The sequence below is a fragment of the Scomber scombrus genome, chromosome 11 (genome assembly GCF_963691925.1).
Source record: "Scomber scombrus chromosome 11, fScoSco1.1, whole genome shotgun sequence".
In the NCBI taxonomy this organism is placed as follows: Eukaryota; Metazoa; Chordata; class Actinopteri; order Scombriformes; family Scombridae; genus Scomber; species Scomber scombrus.
Window position 1 is genome coordinate 10,620,764 of NC_084980.1, and position 20,593 is coordinate 10,641,356.

General features: G+C 38.7%; 2 protein-coding genes across 3 annotated transcripts; both read left to right on the forward strand.

Moving 5' to 3' along the window:
• The first annotated feature begins 2,727 nt into the window (after positions 1–2,727).
• lrrc8da (leucine rich repeat containing 8 VRAC subunit Da) lies at positions 2,728–9,712 on the forward strand. Its single transcript, XM_062428916.1, has 2 exons — positions 2,728–3,038; positions 6,151–9,712. Coding segments are annotated over exons 1-2 (2,550 nt in total). The 5' UTR covers positions 2,728–3,037; the 3' UTR covers positions 8,700–9,712.
• A 2,864-nt stretch (positions 9,713–12,576) lies between these two features.
• Positions 12,577–19,602, forward strand: LOC133990584 (A-kinase anchor protein 8-like). 2 transcript variants are annotated; one of them, XM_062428941.1, is made up of 11 exons: positions 12,577–12,781; positions 13,112–13,224; positions 14,184–14,286; positions 15,553–16,027; positions 16,159–16,234; positions 16,471–16,537; positions 17,819–17,963; positions 18,118–18,178; positions 18,269–18,399; positions 18,515–18,604; positions 19,468–19,602. In XM_062428941.1, the coding sequence occupies exons 1-11, from the start codon at positions 12,669–12,671 to the stop codon at positions 19,486–19,488; spliced, it is 1,395 nt and encodes a 464-aa protein (XP_062284925.1). In that variant the 5' UTR covers positions 12,577–12,668; the 3' UTR covers positions 19,489–19,602. The 2 variants fall into 2 exon arrangements, with proteins under 2 accessions (XP_062284925.1, XP_062284927.1); XM_062428943.1 differs by having other exon boundaries at positions 15,553–16,018.
• The last annotated feature ends 991 nt before the right edge of the window (positions 19,603–20,593 follow it).

The window sequence follows — 20,593 nt, forward strand, 5'->3', positions numbered from 1 at the left end:
TTTCTTGTCCCAATATACCTGAAAAACCCCCTACTGATGACTTACTTATTCATCCTCTTACCTCTAAGCCTCTCCACTACAACTTACCCTCACCTAATCCTGAATTTCCTACCCCACTGTGTGTGTGGGTGAGACAACTCTGTGCTTATCGTGCATACAGGAAATTAATTACCATAGAAACGGTTTGTTTGAGTTTGTTGTTGGTTTGTGGTTTTGGCCTAAATTGAATGAATATTTCTTACCACTTCCACATAGAGAGCTCACATGTGTGTATATGATGCACAGTTAGCTCAAAAGCTAGTGTTAGTGTATTCTTCACAAATCGGAGAGGGAGGTTTATGTTGAATAATTTATAGCTCATTGAGCATATTCTCAACATACTGAACGGGTTGCCAGGGGCATCTGGGCTCCACAGCTGTTAGCTGCATTACCCACACAGAGAAGAAACACCATACTGCCCAACCACCATGATGATAAACCCATCCGTTACAGTATCTTTGAACCTTTTAGACCACACCAACCACACGCTGCCACAGTCTGGTAACAATCAGGACAGTGTGTTATATAATTATTGTCATTATCGGTATAAACTTAGACTCAGAATCATTCATGCCTAAATACACCAAATTGAAAATAAGAGGTGCAGGCAGTCATTAAGAGTGTGAAATTATGTGACTCAAAGCAGAAAGGTGAGTAAGTTTACTTTATCCTCTCTGTCTTTGTTTGGGGTTCTTTAAAGTTCCATTATAGACTACGTAAAACTACAACACTGATTTCTCTATAAAGCATGCAAATAAGACAATGTATCAGTGTAAACAGTCTGCATGTGGTTTGTATGGTTATGCACCACCTCCACATCTGAGCTTGCAAACCGGTACACTATCACACAACAACACAACCCCAGTGGCTGCTTTCTTTCTTTTTCCCCCCCCCCCCCCCTTCTTCTTCTTCTTCTGTTTTTTTTTGTTTTGTTTTTTTTTGTCCTGCCTCTCAAAGTACAAGGGTAGCGTGAGTGAGAGCAGAGTGCCAACAGCCAGCAGCCCAGGGACCGGTTGAAACCTGTATTGGTAGCAACTGAAGAGACACTTCCTCCACCCGGTGCATCATCAACCAAATCCAGAAAGAGCTGGAAATGATGCATGAGTTCAGCACTCAGGGTCCTATTGACTGTTGAGTTTGTCAATGCCAATAATATGTACAGATAGATAGATAGATAGATAGATAGATAGATAGATAGATATATAGATAGATAGATAGATAGATAGATAGATAGATAGATAGATAGATAGATAGATAGATAGATAGATAGACAGACAGACAGACAGACAGACAGACAGACAGACTGACAGACAGACAGACAGATAGATAGATAGATAGATAGATAGATAGATAGATAGATAGATAGATAGATAGATAGATAGATAGATAGATAGATAGATAGATAGTAGTACAGAATATAAACATTGCATTGTTATTGGAAGTTAATTATAGCAGGATAGTTTAACTATAGTAACATAATGCAGCATGTAAAACACGTGGTGTGTGCACAAAAAGCTCGAGGGAAGTCTTAATTAGTCTGCTTGGTTATTTCCGCCAACACCATGAAGCATTTTGTGGCGTCTGGGAATGAAAGAAACTGGGGAACTCGTGCTGCATTCATGAAACGTAGGACAAACAGCAGCGATAAGGCGTAAAATGTTACACAAACGCCTGTAACACATCGTAGATCTAAGTAGAAACTTCGGTAATGTTCGCGATACTATTTTGATATATGTTCGTAAACATGATGGCCTTATAGTTTTTCAATAGGTCACGTAGGCTAATTGTGTAAAAATGTGTTTCTTCTTACCAGATACTGTGAAGGTGGGGGATTAAGAATGAAGAAAAAAAAGTACTGTCAGATATTGTCAGGTGATGTGTAAGTCCTCTAATGGCAGACCAACACACTACAGTTTCTGCTGTTTAAATATGTAACCCTATCGAAATGCTGTGATATTATATACTGTCAAAATAAACAATAATATCATAGGATTTTGTATTATACGTAAGAATAAGTATATATTTTTAAACCCCTTGTAGTCTTGGTAGAGTTGATGTTCCTAATTGGGTCACTGAATCTGCTGAGTCACAGAATTTAGTGCATCAACAGTTAATATGTCTGATTTTATTATAGCATAAAGGAATGGCAGTTAAAACAAAACCAAACCATGTCTCCTGCCTGGCATCATAATTCTAATGTACAGTAGCCTATCATTTTAATTGCTTTGCTAAGTAACTGGTACATACTGAGTTGAGATAAATTGGGTCTTTGTTACACAGCACTCACATCAATCAGCACAGTTCAAAATCAAATTGTTATGGAGTGATGGCATGTTTTTCCTTGCATTAAAATGTAACATTTGGGTTTCAAAATGATGAACTGGATGTGAACGTCACCAGACACCTGTGACACCACAACACTAGCCTACAGTTACAGGGTTTCGTAACAGGTAAGAGTCCTTTAAGGCTTGTGGAAGGTTATGTGACTGTGCTGGAGTCACACATGTTGGGCTACGGTGAATATAAACTTTCGGTTCCTCTCAACCCCGCTGTTGACCGTGTGCGACTGTACGTTGGCGCTTTTTCCGACACGCCCTGAACGCGGCATCAGATAACCAAGCAGGCGGTGTCTTCGGAGAGTTGCCGTAATATCATCCTCCAATGAGAGGCGCGCATAACACCCACAACAGCGCTCTGTGCGGCTCCATATTGGATCTGCCTTTTCTTAGAATTTGCACTGGAGGTCCGTCTGCGCATATTGTCTGACCTACAGTCTCACAGCCGGCTCTGCTACCCGGGCACAGGTATGAGGGGTGTAGCCGACAAGCCGCGCTGTCACCCACAAATGCTCCGCAGGCCTTTGTGTAACAGCCGAGCGTCATTCTCACAGTTTTAACGTGGCTGAGAAATTAGGTTAGAGGCGCACCTGAAGAACGCAACGAAAAGTGGCATGCAGACTGAAGAAGAAATAATTGGATTGAGATAACGCCACACAGGCAGTAAGTATATTTTTCTTTTAATTGTTCATTATTTCAAAAATCATTTGAAGCTCTCAATCATCAATAACTTTAGATAAGATAGCCTGTTCTTTAATCCCGCGTGGCCCAGGAGATAGTAAGTGTGCAGATAAGAAACCTGGTTACCTGGTGTGAATGTTTAACACCGGGACACATGCTGATTCTCTATTTCACATGTTTCAACAAGTCACCTGACCCAGTACAGCAACAGATCTGCGCAAGAACTGCTCACGTGAGGGGAAAAAGGTCAAACGTCTCTTCTTTCAATTCAAGAAAAGGTCTATTTCCTCTTATGGTGGAAAAAAAGTCTGTGTAGATGCAAAAATGCATACAGACAGTTTTTTTCCCTTCCACAGAGCAATTGTGAGACTCACTTCCTTCTGTCTAGAGTCCAGACCTGGGTCAAAGTTCTTGTTGTGTGGTGGCTCTCGTTTAATTAATCATCAATCTGAATTAATTTACCCTTTATATGCTCGTAGTAAAGTCGGTTTTATGAAGACTGTCTTAGTAGTTCAACCCACTGTGAGAACTTGGGCACTTCTCAGCACCCTACTCCTGCTGCCAGGGCCCCGCCCATGGTACAGGGCTCCTCCCCCTCTTGGGGCCCCCCACACAAAAGCTTGTTTTTTCACAGTCCATTTGAATGTGTTTCTTCTGCCATGCATGAAGAGACAGGGTAAGGGTCGGTAATTATAAACTACTGTGTAGTCATTATCAACTTTGTCACTGTTACTGTACATAAACATCAATGATCCTGCTGCTATAGATCTGTAAACCTGAATATCACACTTTGCTCGGATATAGTTTGATCTTTGCTGTAATTTATGATCAACCATAAGTTTCCCTTTTAGTTTGATTTGACGTCCTTTTCAGTACTGTAAAAATCATGAAAGGAACAATAAATGTACTGAAGAAATGACTGGCTGGTTGTAATGTGGAAAGTAGCCTCTAAAGCAAAATCCTATCTAGGCCCACCCAAAAAAAACATGCTGTCATGGTAATGTGCACAATTTGTTGATAATGAAAACTACAAAGGCTCCTCATGCAAATAAAAATTCAGACCTGACTGTACATGACTTGTGGAGGAGCCATTTGCGCTGCCTACAAGTCCAGACTAAATGAAATGGAGCATGTTCTCAGACTATCTTAAACCAATCTTAAAATTTGCTGTTGTAAAATGTACAATATCAATATTTGAGTGTTTAAAAATATAATTCTGAAATAAATAAAACATAAACATTTATTCAAACTATGTAATGGAGACACTGTTTCTAAATGACCTCCAACATAACTTTGACATTTCTGCACTGCAATTTCATGCGGATGTGCTGATGCAATATGTCTGTAATAAACTAATATGATAACTGATAACTGATCATATTGGCTCGCTACTAGCAAGTGCTACACAAGCACACAAAAAACAATTTTTTTGCAATAGCAGCCAATTGACTTTGTTTTTGACTTTTTGACTTGGACAGAAGATGATGATCTTGACATAACATCTGTGCAGGAACTGACGCTGATGTGAAGTGAAACTTTACTGATCTTGTCGTGACTGATTCTCCAACAAACCATACTGACAGCCCCATCTTTTCAAGTTTTTACTGCTGGCTTTTAATCACAATGCAGCTGTCTTTCAACAACTTTCAGTACTGCCTTAACATTTAATGCTATCACCCTCTAATTTAAAGGCCTATTTCTGCACATTTAAATGTGAAACTTTATATGAAACCAGACGTTCTTTAAGTGGAGTGTCTGCTGCAGTGTGGACAACAAAGCTTCAAGTGAATTCTAAAAAAAAAAAACGTGTAAGGTGAAAGAGATTTAATTTTGAGCGACAAGGGCTAAACTGTCAAATGACCTAATATGTGTAATAAGATGTCATTCATATGTCACTGGAAGGATGTAGTCAAATATTTATTTTCCTCTAAACATCTTCAGGGGGACACTTTTATTTATTCAGGATGTCCTCTGCTTCAGTGCTGACACTCAGTATGAAATATTCAAAACGTGTCAGGTAAATATTGAATTTCAGTGCATGTCCCAGGGCTTTAAGAAACAACAAATGATCAGTTACGATAGACTCATAGAAATACAGTTTTCTTTTGGTCGTATTGCTCTCAATTGTGTGTTTGGATAAGAAACAGGAAAGAGATGAAACAAAGTGCCACATCTACGAAATAAGAAAAGAGAGACGCACACACTTTGCGGTGATTCACTAAATGAAACCCATGCATGCCAAACTTCTTAGTGAGTCAGAACAGTTGGTGGACTTATGCTCACATCAAAGGACTCTGCAATGTTCCAGCGACAACATGTTGTAAGACGTCTGGATTTAGCGCACACTTGGCTTCGTGCTTCAACATCATTAAAATATTACTGAATGAAACAGGACTGAAAAGTGAGAGGAATTTAATACTCCGGGATAAAATGATGGAGCACGCCAACACTCAGCAGTGCCTTCGTAGTTACTCATTCACACGTTGTAAAGTTGGGATTTAAATATGGTTACTCAAGCAGTGTTAGCAGGGAACAGGATGTGGCAGTCTGCTTTTGGCAACCTGATGTGGATTAAAGGTGTAACTTACCGGTCTAGGTTCAGCTCATGTTGAATGTTATTTTTGAATTTTCCTTATTACGTTCCTCAAAGATTACAAGAAAGGACAGACATGTTGAGAGTTCATCATAAAGGACTCAGACTAAATAAACAAATGTTAGCTTTAAAAGTTAAAGAGCTGTTGATTACTTTCTTGAAAAAAATGTCCATCACTGTTTCCAGGTTAGCAGCCTCAAAGGTCAGTTTTGTCTGACGAACTGTCCAAAATCCAAATATGCTGTTACAAATATATAATTGCAATGTGTGTACAATGATGTAAAAAATGGAAAAAGCAGCAAATCTCTCAAATTGTTGAAAGGGACCAGAGAATGTTTGGATTTTTTTTAAATTGAAAAATACATTTGTTTGATATTAAAATAGTTGATCAATTAAGTATTTTACTAATTGTTTCAGCTCTAATGTAAATGTCAATCTTTTGCATTAATACCAATAATTGATTGAATGTCGATTAACTGACTCACATTCACTTTGTTGCAGTGATGTTCACACTTACTGAGGTTGCGTCCTTGAACGACATCCAGCCGACGTACCGCATCCTAAAACCATGGTGGGACGTCTTCATGGACTACCTGGGGCTGGTCATGCTCATGCTGGCCATATTCGCCATGACCATGCAGATCACCAAGGACCAGGTGGCCTGCCTTCCTTGTCTGGAGGACGCAGACGAGGCAGCAGGACCTAAGCATGACCCGTTCCCCCCACAGAGCACGCGGGAGACAGCCACCGGGGCCTCTGTAACCAACATCCCACTAGTCACTAAGGACCTACCGGACAGAGCGGTCCATGAGCTCTACGTCACGCATCAACACACTGCTGTGAATGCAGAGAAGTATGCCAACCAACCTCAACCAACAGGGGTCAAGACCAATTTGGACTATCAACAATATATCTTTATCAACCAAATATGTTACCATGTTGCCTTGCCCTGGTACTCCAAGTACTTTCCATACCTCACCCTCATCCACACCCTTGTTCTCATGGTCAGTAGCAATTTCTGGTTCAAATACCCCAAAACAAGCTCAAAGATCGAACATTTTGTTTCTATTCTGGGAAGATGTTTTGAGTCCCCTTGGACGACGAAGGCTTTATCTGAAACAGCTTGTGAGGACTCCGAGGAGAACAAACAGAGGTTGACCGGAACATCCTCAGCACCAAAGCAGATATCTTTAGAAGGGAAGGAGGAAGGCACAAATGCCAACTCCTCGACACCCATGCTTGGGGTGAAGTTCTCAGCAGATAAGCCCATTGCGGAGGCCCCAAGTAGTATGACAATCTTAGATAAAAAGGACGGAGAGCAGGCCAAAGCCCTATTTGAGAAAGTGAGAAAATTCAGAGCTCATGTTGAGGACAGTGATTTCATCTACAAGCTTTATGTAGCTCAGACTATTGTCAAAACGGTCAAGTTTATTTTGATATTGTCCTACACCTCAACCTTCTTGGCTAAAATTAATTTTAAACATGATTGTGAACCTGATATTAAACAGTTAACTGGATACAGAAAGTTCTTCTGTACGCACAACATGGCTTTCATGCTAAACAAGCTGCTTATTAGCTACATGGCTTTGATACTGATCTATGGGATGGCGTGCTTGTACTCTCTCTTCTGGGTGTTCCGACGACCTCTGAAAGAGTACTCATTTGAGAAGGTCAGGGAAGAGAGCAGCTTTAGTGACATTCCTGATGTCAAAAATGACTTTGCATTCCTCTTACACATGGTTGACCAGTATGACCAACTCTACTCCAAGCGCTTTGGTGTCTTCTTGTCTGAGGTCAGTGAAAACAAGTTGAGAGAGATAAGCCTCAATCACGAATGGACCTTTGAGAAGCTACGGCAGCTGGTAACCCGTAATGCACAGGACCAACTGGAACTGCATCTTTTCATGCTCTCGGGTCTCCCAAATGCAGTGTTTGACCTTACAGACTTGGAAGTGCTCAAACTGGAGCTGATTCCTGAGGTGAGATTCTCAGCAAAGGTTTCCCAAATGACCAGCCTGCAGGAGCTGCATCTCTGCCACTGTCCAGCCAAAGTAGAGCAGACAGGTTTTGCTTTCCTCCGTGACCATCTTCGTTGCCTTCATGTCAAGTTCACAGATGTTGCTGAGATCCCAACTTGGGTGTATTTGCTGAGGAGTTTGCGGGAGCTTAACCTTATCGGGAACTTGAGCTCAGAAAATAACAAGATGATCGGTCTAGAGTCCATGCGAGATTTGAGGCATTTAAAGACATTATGCCTGAAGAGTAACCTCACGAAAATGCCCACAAACATCACAGAGCTGTCACCACATCTAATAAAGTTAGTGGTACACAATGACGGTACAAAACTGGTGGTACTAAATAGTCTGAAAAAAATGACCAATCTAATCGAACTGGAGCTGCACAGCTGTGAACTGGAGAGGATTCCACATGCTATTTTCAGCTTGACCAACTTACAGGAACTTGACCTGAAATCTAACAACATCCGAACCATAGAGGAAATCATAAGCTTCCAGCACCTCAAGAGGCTGACATGCCTTAAACTTTGGCACAACAAAATTATCACCATTCCATCCTCCATCGGCCAGGTCAAGTCTCTGGAGTCTCTCCACCTCTCGCACAATAAACTGGAGTCTCTGCCTCCAGCCCTGTTCACTCTACCTAAACTGCGACACTTGGACGTGGGCCACAACTCCATCACAGTGCTGCCACCGGATGTGGGTCTTCTACACAACCTCCAGCACTTAGCCATCAATTCCAACAAGCTGGAGGTGCTGCCTAAACCTCTGTTCAGGTGCACCAAGCTAAAAGTGTTGTGCCTGGGGTACAACGCGCTCACTGTGCTGCCAGAGACTGCGGGTCAGCTGGTCCAGCTCACTCAGCTGGAGCTGAGAGGAAACTGTCTGGACAGACTGCCAGCCCAGCTAGGCAACTGTCGCCTGCTGCGCAAAAACGCCCTGATTGTGGAGGACCATCTCTTTGACACACTGCCTGTGGAAGTTAAGGAGAGCATCAGCCGAGAGACCAACGTGTCTTTTACGAGTGGCTTATAGCACAAAATGACCATTCAGACAGGCTGGTAGCTGTGGTGGTAGCCTGTATAATGGGATGGAATAGTGATCTTTTTACTATTATTGTTTTATTATTGTTATATCCACAAAAATGAATGCATTTTCTTGATTGTTTTAATGGGTTGTCTTAGATGCTTATGTAGTAAAATGAATGCAGATCACTTTTAATGTTGCAGAGTATGTATCATCTAATTCAACATTATTCAGATTTTTGGCAATTAGCATTTCAGAGCTTTGAACAATAAAACATTAGGAAATTAGATTCTCTTTTTAATACTCTGTAGACCAAAACTGTTTGCTCACAGTATGTAGATGTATCACTAATGTTTTAGGTACTCAGGTAAACTTGTAACCATGGGGAACAATCTTTTTTGCCTTAACTGCTGCTATTTTTTTACAGTGAGGGCTTTCACAAACAAAAGGCCAAAAATGACAATTTCATGTTGTATTGTCACTTTTCATATGAACTCACAGCAATTTCTATATGTGATGGAAGAGAACACAATGTAATGCTCCCTTCCTGGTAATTTTTAACTTTTGTTGAAATCACATAACCTTTATTTTAATGTCTTATAGTTAACAGAATGATTTCAGAGTTGTAAAACTCAGGTGGAGACTAAGCACCAGAAATGAACTTTTACCTTTGTAGAGATTGTATACTAAAGCCTAGAGTAATTCATTTGCACATTGAAAACCTAATGATATAAAGATCAGTGAATATCTTTTGTGATAACGTGTTCCTACACAGACATGAGCTAATAAAAGGGAAATCTTTTGACCATCTTTCTTAATCATGTTTTAAAAATTAAATGTGTAATTAAATGGGTCATGGCTTGGACTGATTATGTAATGATAAACCTGTCTGCCTTCATTCTTCTCAATGTATTTCTGTGTAGGCCAACATATAAGTGTTCTTCAGAGCTGCTGTACCACCTTGGTGATCCTATGCTCAAAGTTCAAACTCTATGGCACAATAAAACAAGATTTTAGATGAATGTCCGATCATTATTATTTTATACAAAGTGCACACTGAACACTAATGTGGTAACTAAATTGTGAAAACATCAGGCATTACATTTCTAAGGTATATTTACCTGAATTCAAAGTAAAACTCCTAATGCATTTTTAACATGAACAATTTCACATCCAAAGCTATGGAGCCTGTAAGGCAGTCTCCAAATATTTTTTGTAATGTCCCCCCCTGGCAACTCAACTTTCCCTCACCTATACATTTATACTGAATGCATTTTATCAACCGCAACAAAAGCAGAGTTGAATTTATTGAAATAATGTTATCAAGAACATGACTGCATGTTTCTTTTTATGCATATCTCTTACTAGTTTTTGTTGTGCAATTCAAATGCAAGATTAGCTTTTTCCAAACTGTCAGAGATTGTACATACAAAAGATATAAAGCTCTCCTGCTTTATTTTTCTCCACAAGTTTTTTCAAGTTTTCTTTTCCCCTCAGTCAAAAACAAGTCTGACCTGTGTTTTATATGTCAAATCAATTTGCTTTTCTTGGTAATCTGAAATGCAAATAATTATTTTCATAGATCTTTTTTCAGAACAGTTGGAACTAATGATATTTATCACCACTCTTATGGTCAATTATTGCAATGCAATGCAGCGATTAATTACACTATTAAAAATAGAAACATTTCTTAAGTTTAATTCAAACCAGTCCACACACTGTTTTCAGTTATTTGTCTTGACAGTGGAGGTTTTTAATGACAATTAAGACTTAAACCACATTATCCATGTTTTTCACCAGATGATGAATGTTGTCCACATATATGATCGAACAGAAGATGTTCCTGCCAAAATTATGATTCCTATCAGACCATTCAGTTTTCGAGGGATGGTTCTATACAGGAAACGTATGCTGGTCCTCTGCAAACCAGTAACATTGTTAATGTGAGCAAGTGAGTCCTGTTGATGAAAAACAATAGATTAACTGTCTCCGTGTACTTCTTGACCAGGTCATAGACGTCATGTGTGTTATGCATGTATGTAGCCTTCTGTTCAGCAGTCTAACTAATGGCCTTGCCGTAACATGCTCAATAAATCATTCTTATTCTGAGAATTTACATCACAATGTATCTGTCCTTGAGATATCCTCTCCTAGCTCTGAAAGCTAGGAGAGGTTGCTTAATCTGGATATGTTTTTTCATCATTCATGTTGTTAAGACTCACTCAGCTTTTAACATACGCCCCTGTCTCCTCTACACATTATTTAATTAATTACAGTTAAAGCAAAAGCACCTGCAGGTGTGTGTCCTTATTAAACAATAGTTATGTGCATGTTTATCCTAAAGGATATGTTTCTTCATAGATTTCAATGTAAAGGTGCAGTTTTTCCTCCATCATACAGTTGCTGTAATCTCTGTACTGTTTAGTCAAATCATTATTTGCAATGTTTCATGGATTGCAGGGTCAGAATAACCAGGAATGATTAAACCTTTCTATCAGGGCCATTTCTTGGGTTTGCCAGGTCAAAAATGAATTGTGATGTCCTGTATATGGTGATTCGGTTGAATGCAAATTTGTTTAGGAATATGCATGATGTACATTTTGGTTCAGCTTGATAACATAGGTAAAAAAACAATACCCACCTGTATGCCATTAAATCTGACATTGTGCTTCAGTGAGACATATTTCCAAACATTTGTGAATTAAACACAAACCAATAGACACACAATGGATCTGGGTAACTGATAACTCAGCTGATGATTCAACCTTCCTATTTCTATGCACTAGGGAGATTGGATAAATGTTTAGGACGTTTTGATAATACTGTGTTTATACTTTGGGATGATTATTCTGGTTTGTTATCAAGCTACCAGGAAGAAAATTTTGACCACGTATACATTTTGGTCTGACATGAAAATAACGAATCACAGAAATAGATAAATAGGGGTGGTGGTGATATAATATAACGGTAATCTTTATGAGTAGGTTTAGTGTAAAATAGATAAGCCTAATAAATAATAGGGCAAATTGAACTTTTGTGAAAAAAACAAACATGTCAGACACTTTTTATTCAAACACGGTATTTTTCATACATCTGGAAACATGCCTGGAGGGGATCCCTGTACACAAACTCCAAAGGTGTGATGTGTTGCAGTATGTCACCATCTGTTGGCAGGTGAAAATACTTTTAAAGCTGCAGGCCACCCTAACCAAAAATCAACAAAGGCCACTAGTAGTGGCCAATCAGAGGTGGAAGAGGGCGGGTCATGACTTCGCCATCTAGGGGAAAAAAACATTACCCCATGGTTGCTTTCAAGAGCTGCACATAGTGATGACAATGTGATTGTGATATGCTTGGTTTAAAGTAATTTTATAAGGCAATTAATGTTTAGTTTTTTTAATAGTAGCTATATCAAAGAAATGTTAAAAATGTAGTGTAATTTATTAGTTGGTCAGTACTGCATCAATGCAGAGAGTGGTAGACTAAGTGTCAGAAAGCATCATGACTCAGTTAAACCTGCATTGCTGAACTTTTATTTAGAAATGAATATCTGTTAATTTACAGCCCTTGTCAATCGAGTTCAAACAATGTTGATTAAGCCTATAACCTTCAGACAAATCTCTGTATTTCACATAGGCCTACAGAGTTAAAAAACAATGTTGGGTGCGACGCCTCCCTTTACTCTCACTGCCAGAAGGGGGAGACAAAGGTCCCGCACTCCAGTTTTAACAGCACCATATGTTTGACAGCTGATAATTCTGTGTTTTTTCTTCTGATAACAGAGTATGGTTTAGTGTCTTTTGTTTATTTTGATGGCATTTCCCGTCCTGACAGTAGACCCTGCACCGGAACTGTCCAATCAGAGCCCTGCACCGGAAGTGTCCCCATAGAGGAGGCCTGCAGACACACTGCGTTCTGAGCAGATGAGAAACCCTCACTTCACTCACATGCTGACCTGCTGCTATTAGTAAATAAACGATGAACCGTCAGAGAAATGTTCCTTTCAACACTTCAGCAGCAGCAGCAGCAGCAGCAGCAGCAGCTAAAGGAGCTGCTCCAGTTGGCCTGTTCAATCAGCAGCAAGCTGGAAGGTAATTCAGTGCAGTCACAATAACATTAGCCAACATTAGTGTTTAATGTAGCTACATTTTGCGAAGACGTTTCAGATTTACCATGTTGCACAAGGTGTTTTTGTTGTTTGCATGGTGGTGCATTTGCATGTCAAACCGCTAACTCAAACATTGTTTACTATCTGTGTGGACTGAGGCTATGTGGCTAAAGCTAACAGGAAACACTACTGAGCTAGTTCATAAAATGCCTTGCTACCTTTCACCTGCAACATTGATATTCAGTAGCTGTCATTGTGGTATTCAGTTGTCCTATTGAATTGTTCCCACTTGTGTGTTTTCTGTGATAACCAGAACACCCCAAGACTTCAGAGAATGTATGATACACATGCCCATGAAACCACCAAACTCAGACATCAGGATATCTGACATGGCTGCAAAGACACGATCAGCTCATAGAAGAGCAGGTAACCTCTGTGGACATTTAAACACACCTACTTTGTTCCTAAGAAGATCATACAATGGATTAAACCAAGGCTTTTTGCATAAATAAGCCAAATTGCTAATTACATCATAATCAATCATTTTCTAAACCTGAGCTGAAATTATAAATTAGTTGATTGATCAATTGCCAGAAAAGTAGTCATTAAGTATTTTGATAATAAATTAATTGTACCCCAAGACACTCTGATTACAGCATTTCAAATGTGAGGTTGTGCTGCTTTTTTGTATTTTACAACATTGGAAATGCAATGTATTTGTGTTTTGGGCAATGGGTTTGATTATGAGGATATCCCAGGGATCTGAGAAATTATAATGGTATTTTTCCACTATTTTCTGACATTTTATTGACTCTACTGTTTCATGTAGAATTAACCAACAGATTACTTTATAATCTAAATAACTGTTTGCAGAAACCCTATAGCCTACCATGAAGCTGAGTGTTGTCTATAGTTCCTTAAATTCCACTTTATTATGAAATTGTCTTTGGACTATTTGGGTATAAAGTACTTTATTGTTGAAATATAATGCATACAGTGAAGACTGTTCACATCAGTTTGCATTAAACTACATTACTATGCAACTTGACCATAATGAATACAGGCTCAATGTTCACTTTAATGTTTTACACAACTCAAGCAGTTCAAGTTTCAGTCTGCTAATTGATTTTGATACTATACAAAAATAATGGTCATCTCTGCCCAGAACTGTGGGAAAAATGCATGCAAAAACTGTGTGGCATGCATGCTGACCATTGAAAAAGGTCAGTTTATAATTGGGGATTATTGTGTTAGTTATTATCCTAGTAACTAATAAAGTCTTGTCTTTAGTTGTAGTTTGTAGTCTTTAGATTACATATCTAAATACAGCCAGTCTTTTCTGGATGAACTGCTCTCATTTTTCATTTACCTTTTGTATTCTTGAGGTCAATCTTCTGCTGGTAGATGGAAGTCTTCATTCAAACCAGTAGATGGTGAACTAAGTGAGGACGACAGTTCTCAGGACAAAAGCACAAACAGTTCAGAAAGGTAAGCCTATGTACAGTATGTCGATGTGGTAAAATGAAGATGCAGCACTTGTCATTTAGGGCTGGGGATCTGTACTAGATACCTTTTAAGATCAACCGAAATTAATCAATACCAAGTAGTATTAAAACGTCTCCCGTCAAATTAAACCTGCAATCAATCATTTTTACACCTAGAGCTAGAAAATATGACTATTTGTATAGACTTGCTCACAGCCAAGCAAGCACTCTTCGATTTAATGCGTCATGTTATTGGCCCACTGCCATAGCAGCTACAACCCGTCTGTGGTGGTGAAGTCACAGTGAATTTGAGTTAGCATGCTTACTACTTTAGCAGCCAAGATGCCACCTAAATGCTCTAAAGTGTGGCTACACTACATGCCTGTAACAACGTTGTTGTGTAAAAACAAATAAATTAGATGTGGTGGCATTTTATGTAATTTAATTCTTCTATTCACATGATGGGTATTAAATGAACTACTTAGTTGGTATCACTATCAATTTAAGGATACTTGGATTGGTATGGGTATTGTAATTTTTAAAAAGATACCCAGCCCTATTGTCATTGAAGTAAAACCTTCCTTTTACTGATCATAACATAAGAAATAAAAACGACTGAAGGCTTGAAAACATATTTTACGTGAAGTCCTCCTGCAGGATGTATGCAGGAATTGTGTGGCCCCTTATAATACATTTGTAAATCTTCCTAGAAGTTCTGTGGGCCCTTTGAATGATAACCACCTTTCACTGATGACACTGCAACCCTCTGCTTGAAACCTCTCACTCTTTGACCCAATGGGTACCTGAATCTATTGTTTGGATTATTTTTTTTCCCATTCCTGCAATAGGCCCTGACCAAGTGTCAGATCATTGCCATTGCCATCATAGAGACAAAAATGCCTTGCTGTGACAAAAAATGTTGTAATACGGACTGCTGAAGGTGACCTCATTAGGACTTATTCCAGGTGGACCTTGTAAAGTAAAAGTGCAAGCGGCAGGAAATATGCAGCGCCTTAGTGACTGCTTAAATAAATGGAGACATTTCAGGAAATGTGCACAGCCTCTAATTAGTTTTCTCATTCTAAAAAAAGCTGACCCTTCCCGTCCCCTCAACCAACAGTTTATGTAGCTTGATAACACAGTTTTAGTGCTCATGAACATACAGTGGTTAATGGTCACATACTGCATCTCTTTAGATAATTACCAATACTGTGACACAATAGTGAATTCATATAACATATACAAACTGTAATTCTTCCTCCTCCCTCAGGATTGAGCTTTACGACCCTTATGATCCCGGCTCGTCAGACTCTGAGTCGGACATGACACGACGGGGCTCAAACCACGACCACTCCCCACCTGACCAGGATAACAACTTGGCACGACAGCGCTTGTCTCCCGGCAGAGGTTGTCTTGAAATCCGCCACTGGAATTCGTCCTTTTCTGAACCAGGGAGCAGACCTCTTGACAGACATGACTTTAACCCTGGAACCAGACCTAGCGAGAGTCGAGGTCTCAGTCAAGGCCATAGACTACCTGAACGACGAGCTTACAGTCCAGGCACTGAATCACTTGACCGGCCGGGGTATGGTTCTATCAATAGACCTCTGGACCACAGAAGTCGCAGCCCAGACAGGAATATTCACAGCTCCTCCACTCAGCAGTTCCCTGGATCTTACCGAGGACACAGGACCAACGGAGAAGAGAGGATAACAATGCCAGAATACAAGAGAGAGGTATCACCTGTAAGACTGAGAATATCAAAGTTGCATCTCAGCTTGTTGGCATTATGTTGTTACTGGACATTCAATGTTGGAACATTAACAGGATACAGAGTCCTCTTAGATGTACTTTGTTGTATTTTTCTCTACTGCAGATGGGCACTACTGTTAGATCATCCCCACCCAGGTCAGAGCTGGGTTATCAACATCAGTTGGGGCATATGGGAACAGGTAAGTTGGCATTTTCGTGAATTTTCATCATTTAATTCACAGTTTGCTTTCTGTTACTGTATAAGAACCAAAAACATGATTGCATGCATTACATACTTGAGAACAGTGTTTGGAAAGATTATCATTAACAGTCCAGTGAGTTTCTGAATGAGCAAAGCGGTACATGAAATATTTTTGCTATATGCATTTCCTCTATGAACTTAACCAATACCTTGTTTAATGCTAATGTTCTGCAGGACTGGACCAAATCACACCTTCCAAAGAGGCGACAAAGAACAGGAGCAAAAGCATAATAATAGACAAGTAAGCATTGTGTCATATAAATTTGGTGGTGTAGTAAATTGGTCGCATAAGAAAACATAGACATCACGTGTTCATATATTCATCACACATTTTTAATACCATGCTGTGCTCAGTACATTATGTGACACTGTTTGGCTCATATTGTGTCAAACAAAATTGTGACGTTGCTGCACAGTTATATCTGATTATCAGGATCAGGATCTGTCAAGAAAAGGAAGTCCATACAACTGTGTTGCTATGATGGTAGTAATATAATTTCCGAAATGTAATACTTTCCACATTCCTTTGCAGATAGCTCAGTCCATTTGTAACTGAAATATGTCTGCAAAAAATAGGGGCATGCATATATCAGCCTCCGCAGTTATAAACACACTGTGATACAGAATAAACACTGGGTGAGTGACCAAGCGACCAGCATACTTAGCACTGTACAAACTAATAAAATCTCATATTATTACTTTACAACTTTGCTAGATCAGTTTTTGGTCATACAAAGTTAAGACGCTGTAGTGTCTCTTAATATCATGTAAGAACAGTTTGGGTGGCTGATGACTGACTGAGCTCTGTTGGGTCCTAATGAATCAACACTGTAACATTTACAGATCCCATTTCCATTACAGATGGCAGATCTTTATGCCGTCTCTTCTGTATACATTCATGTTTCATGACCAGGTTGCAAGTTGGAACAGTGATGTAGCAAGAGTAAGAGTCTTTAGCCATAAAGATATCTGGGGATAATGAGAATGTCATTATTTGTGCACGTAATGAGTCATACATAAAAGTATTAGACTACTTAAAATTTTACCTGATGGTGATAGTAGACAAAAAGTCAGGGAATCAACAAAGTGATTACAATTCATCCTAAAGGGAACATCAATGTGGGAATCAACACTTCATGGCAATACATCCAATAGTTGTTGAGAAACTTCACTGAAAACTATTTGCCAACCTAAGGAAAAGTCATTGGATCACCAAAGTCATTTTATGGTGTTTTTGGCTAAAAATACACTTGTTGATGCTGTGTAGTAGAAAACTATAGAAGGCAGACATTATGTTTAAATTACATCAAACATATATTTGGCATTGTTGCACTGCAACCTGATGTTACTTATGACTGGCATATATGCAATATCAATAAATCTGCAATAAAATATCTGCTCGGACTAATAATCATCATTGATTTAAGTCTGGTCTTTGTAACAGTCACAGTAATATTGTATGAATATCATCTTTCTCTGTTAAAGCGTTGCCACTCTACATGGCTTCATATTTTTCTTTCAGCCCAATCAGCTGTGACCTTTGTGATGTTGAGTTTGCCAATGGGCAGGAGCTGGAGGATCACTTGGACAGCAAGAGTCACTGGGACACACTGGAGCACATCCAGCAGCATAATAATTATGATGATATGGCTATAGCCTTCTTACAGGTATGATGATGCTTAGTATGAAGACATCCTATTGATGTGCCACAGTGGCATTTTCCTAGACAGTTTCTTTTTTCAACTTAAATATACCATATATAGATATAAACAAATGTACGTTGGTGTGTCTGGATGATGAGTGACATTTTTGCTCCTATAGGAAGTCATGCTGTATAAAAGTCGTCAGTGTAGCCGAGCCATAGAGGACACTGCTTTTCAAGGTAAATAACTTTGAACAGTAACAAACTGAGTCTTTTTATTTTCTAGTAAAAAAACAAAGTGTAAGTACAGTGTGGTCTTTATACTGTCAGCTCTGCAGGAAAACGACCACATGACAAAGGTTGAAATGTTCCACTGTGCGTCTTGCCAAGTCTTCATATCCACATCTGTGTCCTCAGTGCAGAGTCATATTACCTCTCAAGAACATCTCTCCAACACAAAGGTAGCTCAGGCTGCTGTGTAGCATAACAGAAATCACTGAATTTTTCTGAAAATCTCTGTCATTGACTAGAATGGATTTGGTAATGATGATTAATGTCCTCATTGATTTCCTGAAGGAGTTTGGTGTGCAGCAGAGACGTGCCTGCCTTGAGAAAGCAGAAACCATGATGACAGAATTGAAACCTCAGCTTGAACACTTCCTAAAGGTATTTTGCTGACTGAACATATGTGTGTGTAAAGTAACAGTGTGTTTATAATGCACTATATTATGGAGCTGAAAAAAGTGGGAGGGAAATGTTAGGTTTTTGGTTAATATATGATTGATTTTAATAATTACTTAATCAATAGAAATTGGTTTTGCAACTTTTGCAAATGAACCATTTTTCAAGCAAAAAGGCCAAACATTTGCTAGTTCCAGCATCTTAAATGGGTATCAGTCTGTTGACCAATCAAAAAAAAAAGATCAGTTTAAAATGCAAATACAGTGCATAATACTTGACATTACCTCTTGCCACTGCAATGATCTTCTATTGTATGAGTGAGGTAAAAGATATACCATTTAAGTATGCAAGTTTGATGAGAAAGCAGTAGAAAATAAGGCAGACAAGACTGAAACTTCTACGTAGACTCTGCAGTCGACATACTCAACACAGTAAGTAGTTTTGTCTGAGTACAGGAAGGAAACATCTGTTATTTATGCTATTCTGTCTCAAGACGAAATTTGAATAAAAAGCAATGCAAAACATTTAAAATGTAAAAGAAACACCATTTGTGCATTATAAGTAAGGCAAGTTTGCAATTATTTTTGTTTTTGCACTTAATTCAGGGGACAATAAACCAAACACAACACTTAAATAAAGTCTTAATGGAGTGCATTCAATAATGTGTGTTTTTAGTCCCAGTACACTACACTACCTCACATTAGTGGCTTAAATGGTACTCTACAAGGCTATAAGTAGTTATTAATCATCAAGTGGATTCGACTGCACTTGGGATACATTCAAGTCTATATGTGGTGGAAAATAACCCAAATGTGCAGCTGATTACTAAACTGATTATTTTCTTTCAGGGTGGCAGCCCATTTGTATGACCAAATTCATCCACAGTCCCCACAGTGCAGTTTACATTGTGATACTGTTTTCTTCAGATCAAGAACAATGGACTTTACACAACAGTTCACCTTGAATCACAACCACAGAAATGGTGTGGCACTATGTTGCTAAAAGTGCACTCTGTTATTATGCCATTCAAGAGTCGTCAGAAAAAACATTGTCACAGGTTTATGGACACAAGCATACAGGTTTTGTATGCTTGTTTATACTGTACCTGATTGTCATTTTACATGTTGTTCATTTAACATTAGCTGCAGTACTTCCTGGTCACCATCTTAAAGTCACCTTAAAAAGACAGTTTGTTTCTGAATTTATGGATCCAATGTTGATTTGTGAAAGAATGATTGGAAAACATTTTGTTTCTTTGCTTTTTTATTTTATTTAGAACAACACAAATGTTTTAAGCATTGTATCTGTGTGATATAGTACATTTAAAATTAAATTATTTCAAAACAGTATATTTAATCATTAAATATAGGTGACATGTATGAAGGGCATTGTCAGCACTGGCTGTGTGTTAGGTTTTTTTCTTAACCACCCTCAGTTTTAATTTTTGTATTTGTAATAGAAACAATGCAGTTACTGAAATACTATAAAACACTTTCTATGCATAACAAGTTTGCAGACATTTTTCCTTTTTGTTCTTGTATAGTCACTTTTTCAACTTGAGATTCTTTAATTGTATCTCAAAAGCTTTCAGGTGCCATCACTTTCAGTCAGAAATATTCATATCAGTAACTCTGTGCCCTGAAAACAGAGACTATTGGCTTTGATTTGAACATGTTGCAATACAAAAGAAACATGATTCTATGTATCTTATAAATGTGAATATTGAGACAGAAGAGAGGTGCTCCCAAATTTAGACAAAAACGGACTCAAACCATGAGAAATCTGAGGTAAAAGTTGTCTTCATTAGAAATGGATTCCACACTACATTACTGCATAAAACAAGAAAACTGTCCATTTGGAATTGTATTCCGAAAGATGGACCATGTAAAAACAGAAAAGGGTAACAATATCCAAAATAATTAACTTTGTTATCTGACCAAATGTACAGTATTCTCCATCATTAAGCAATATTGT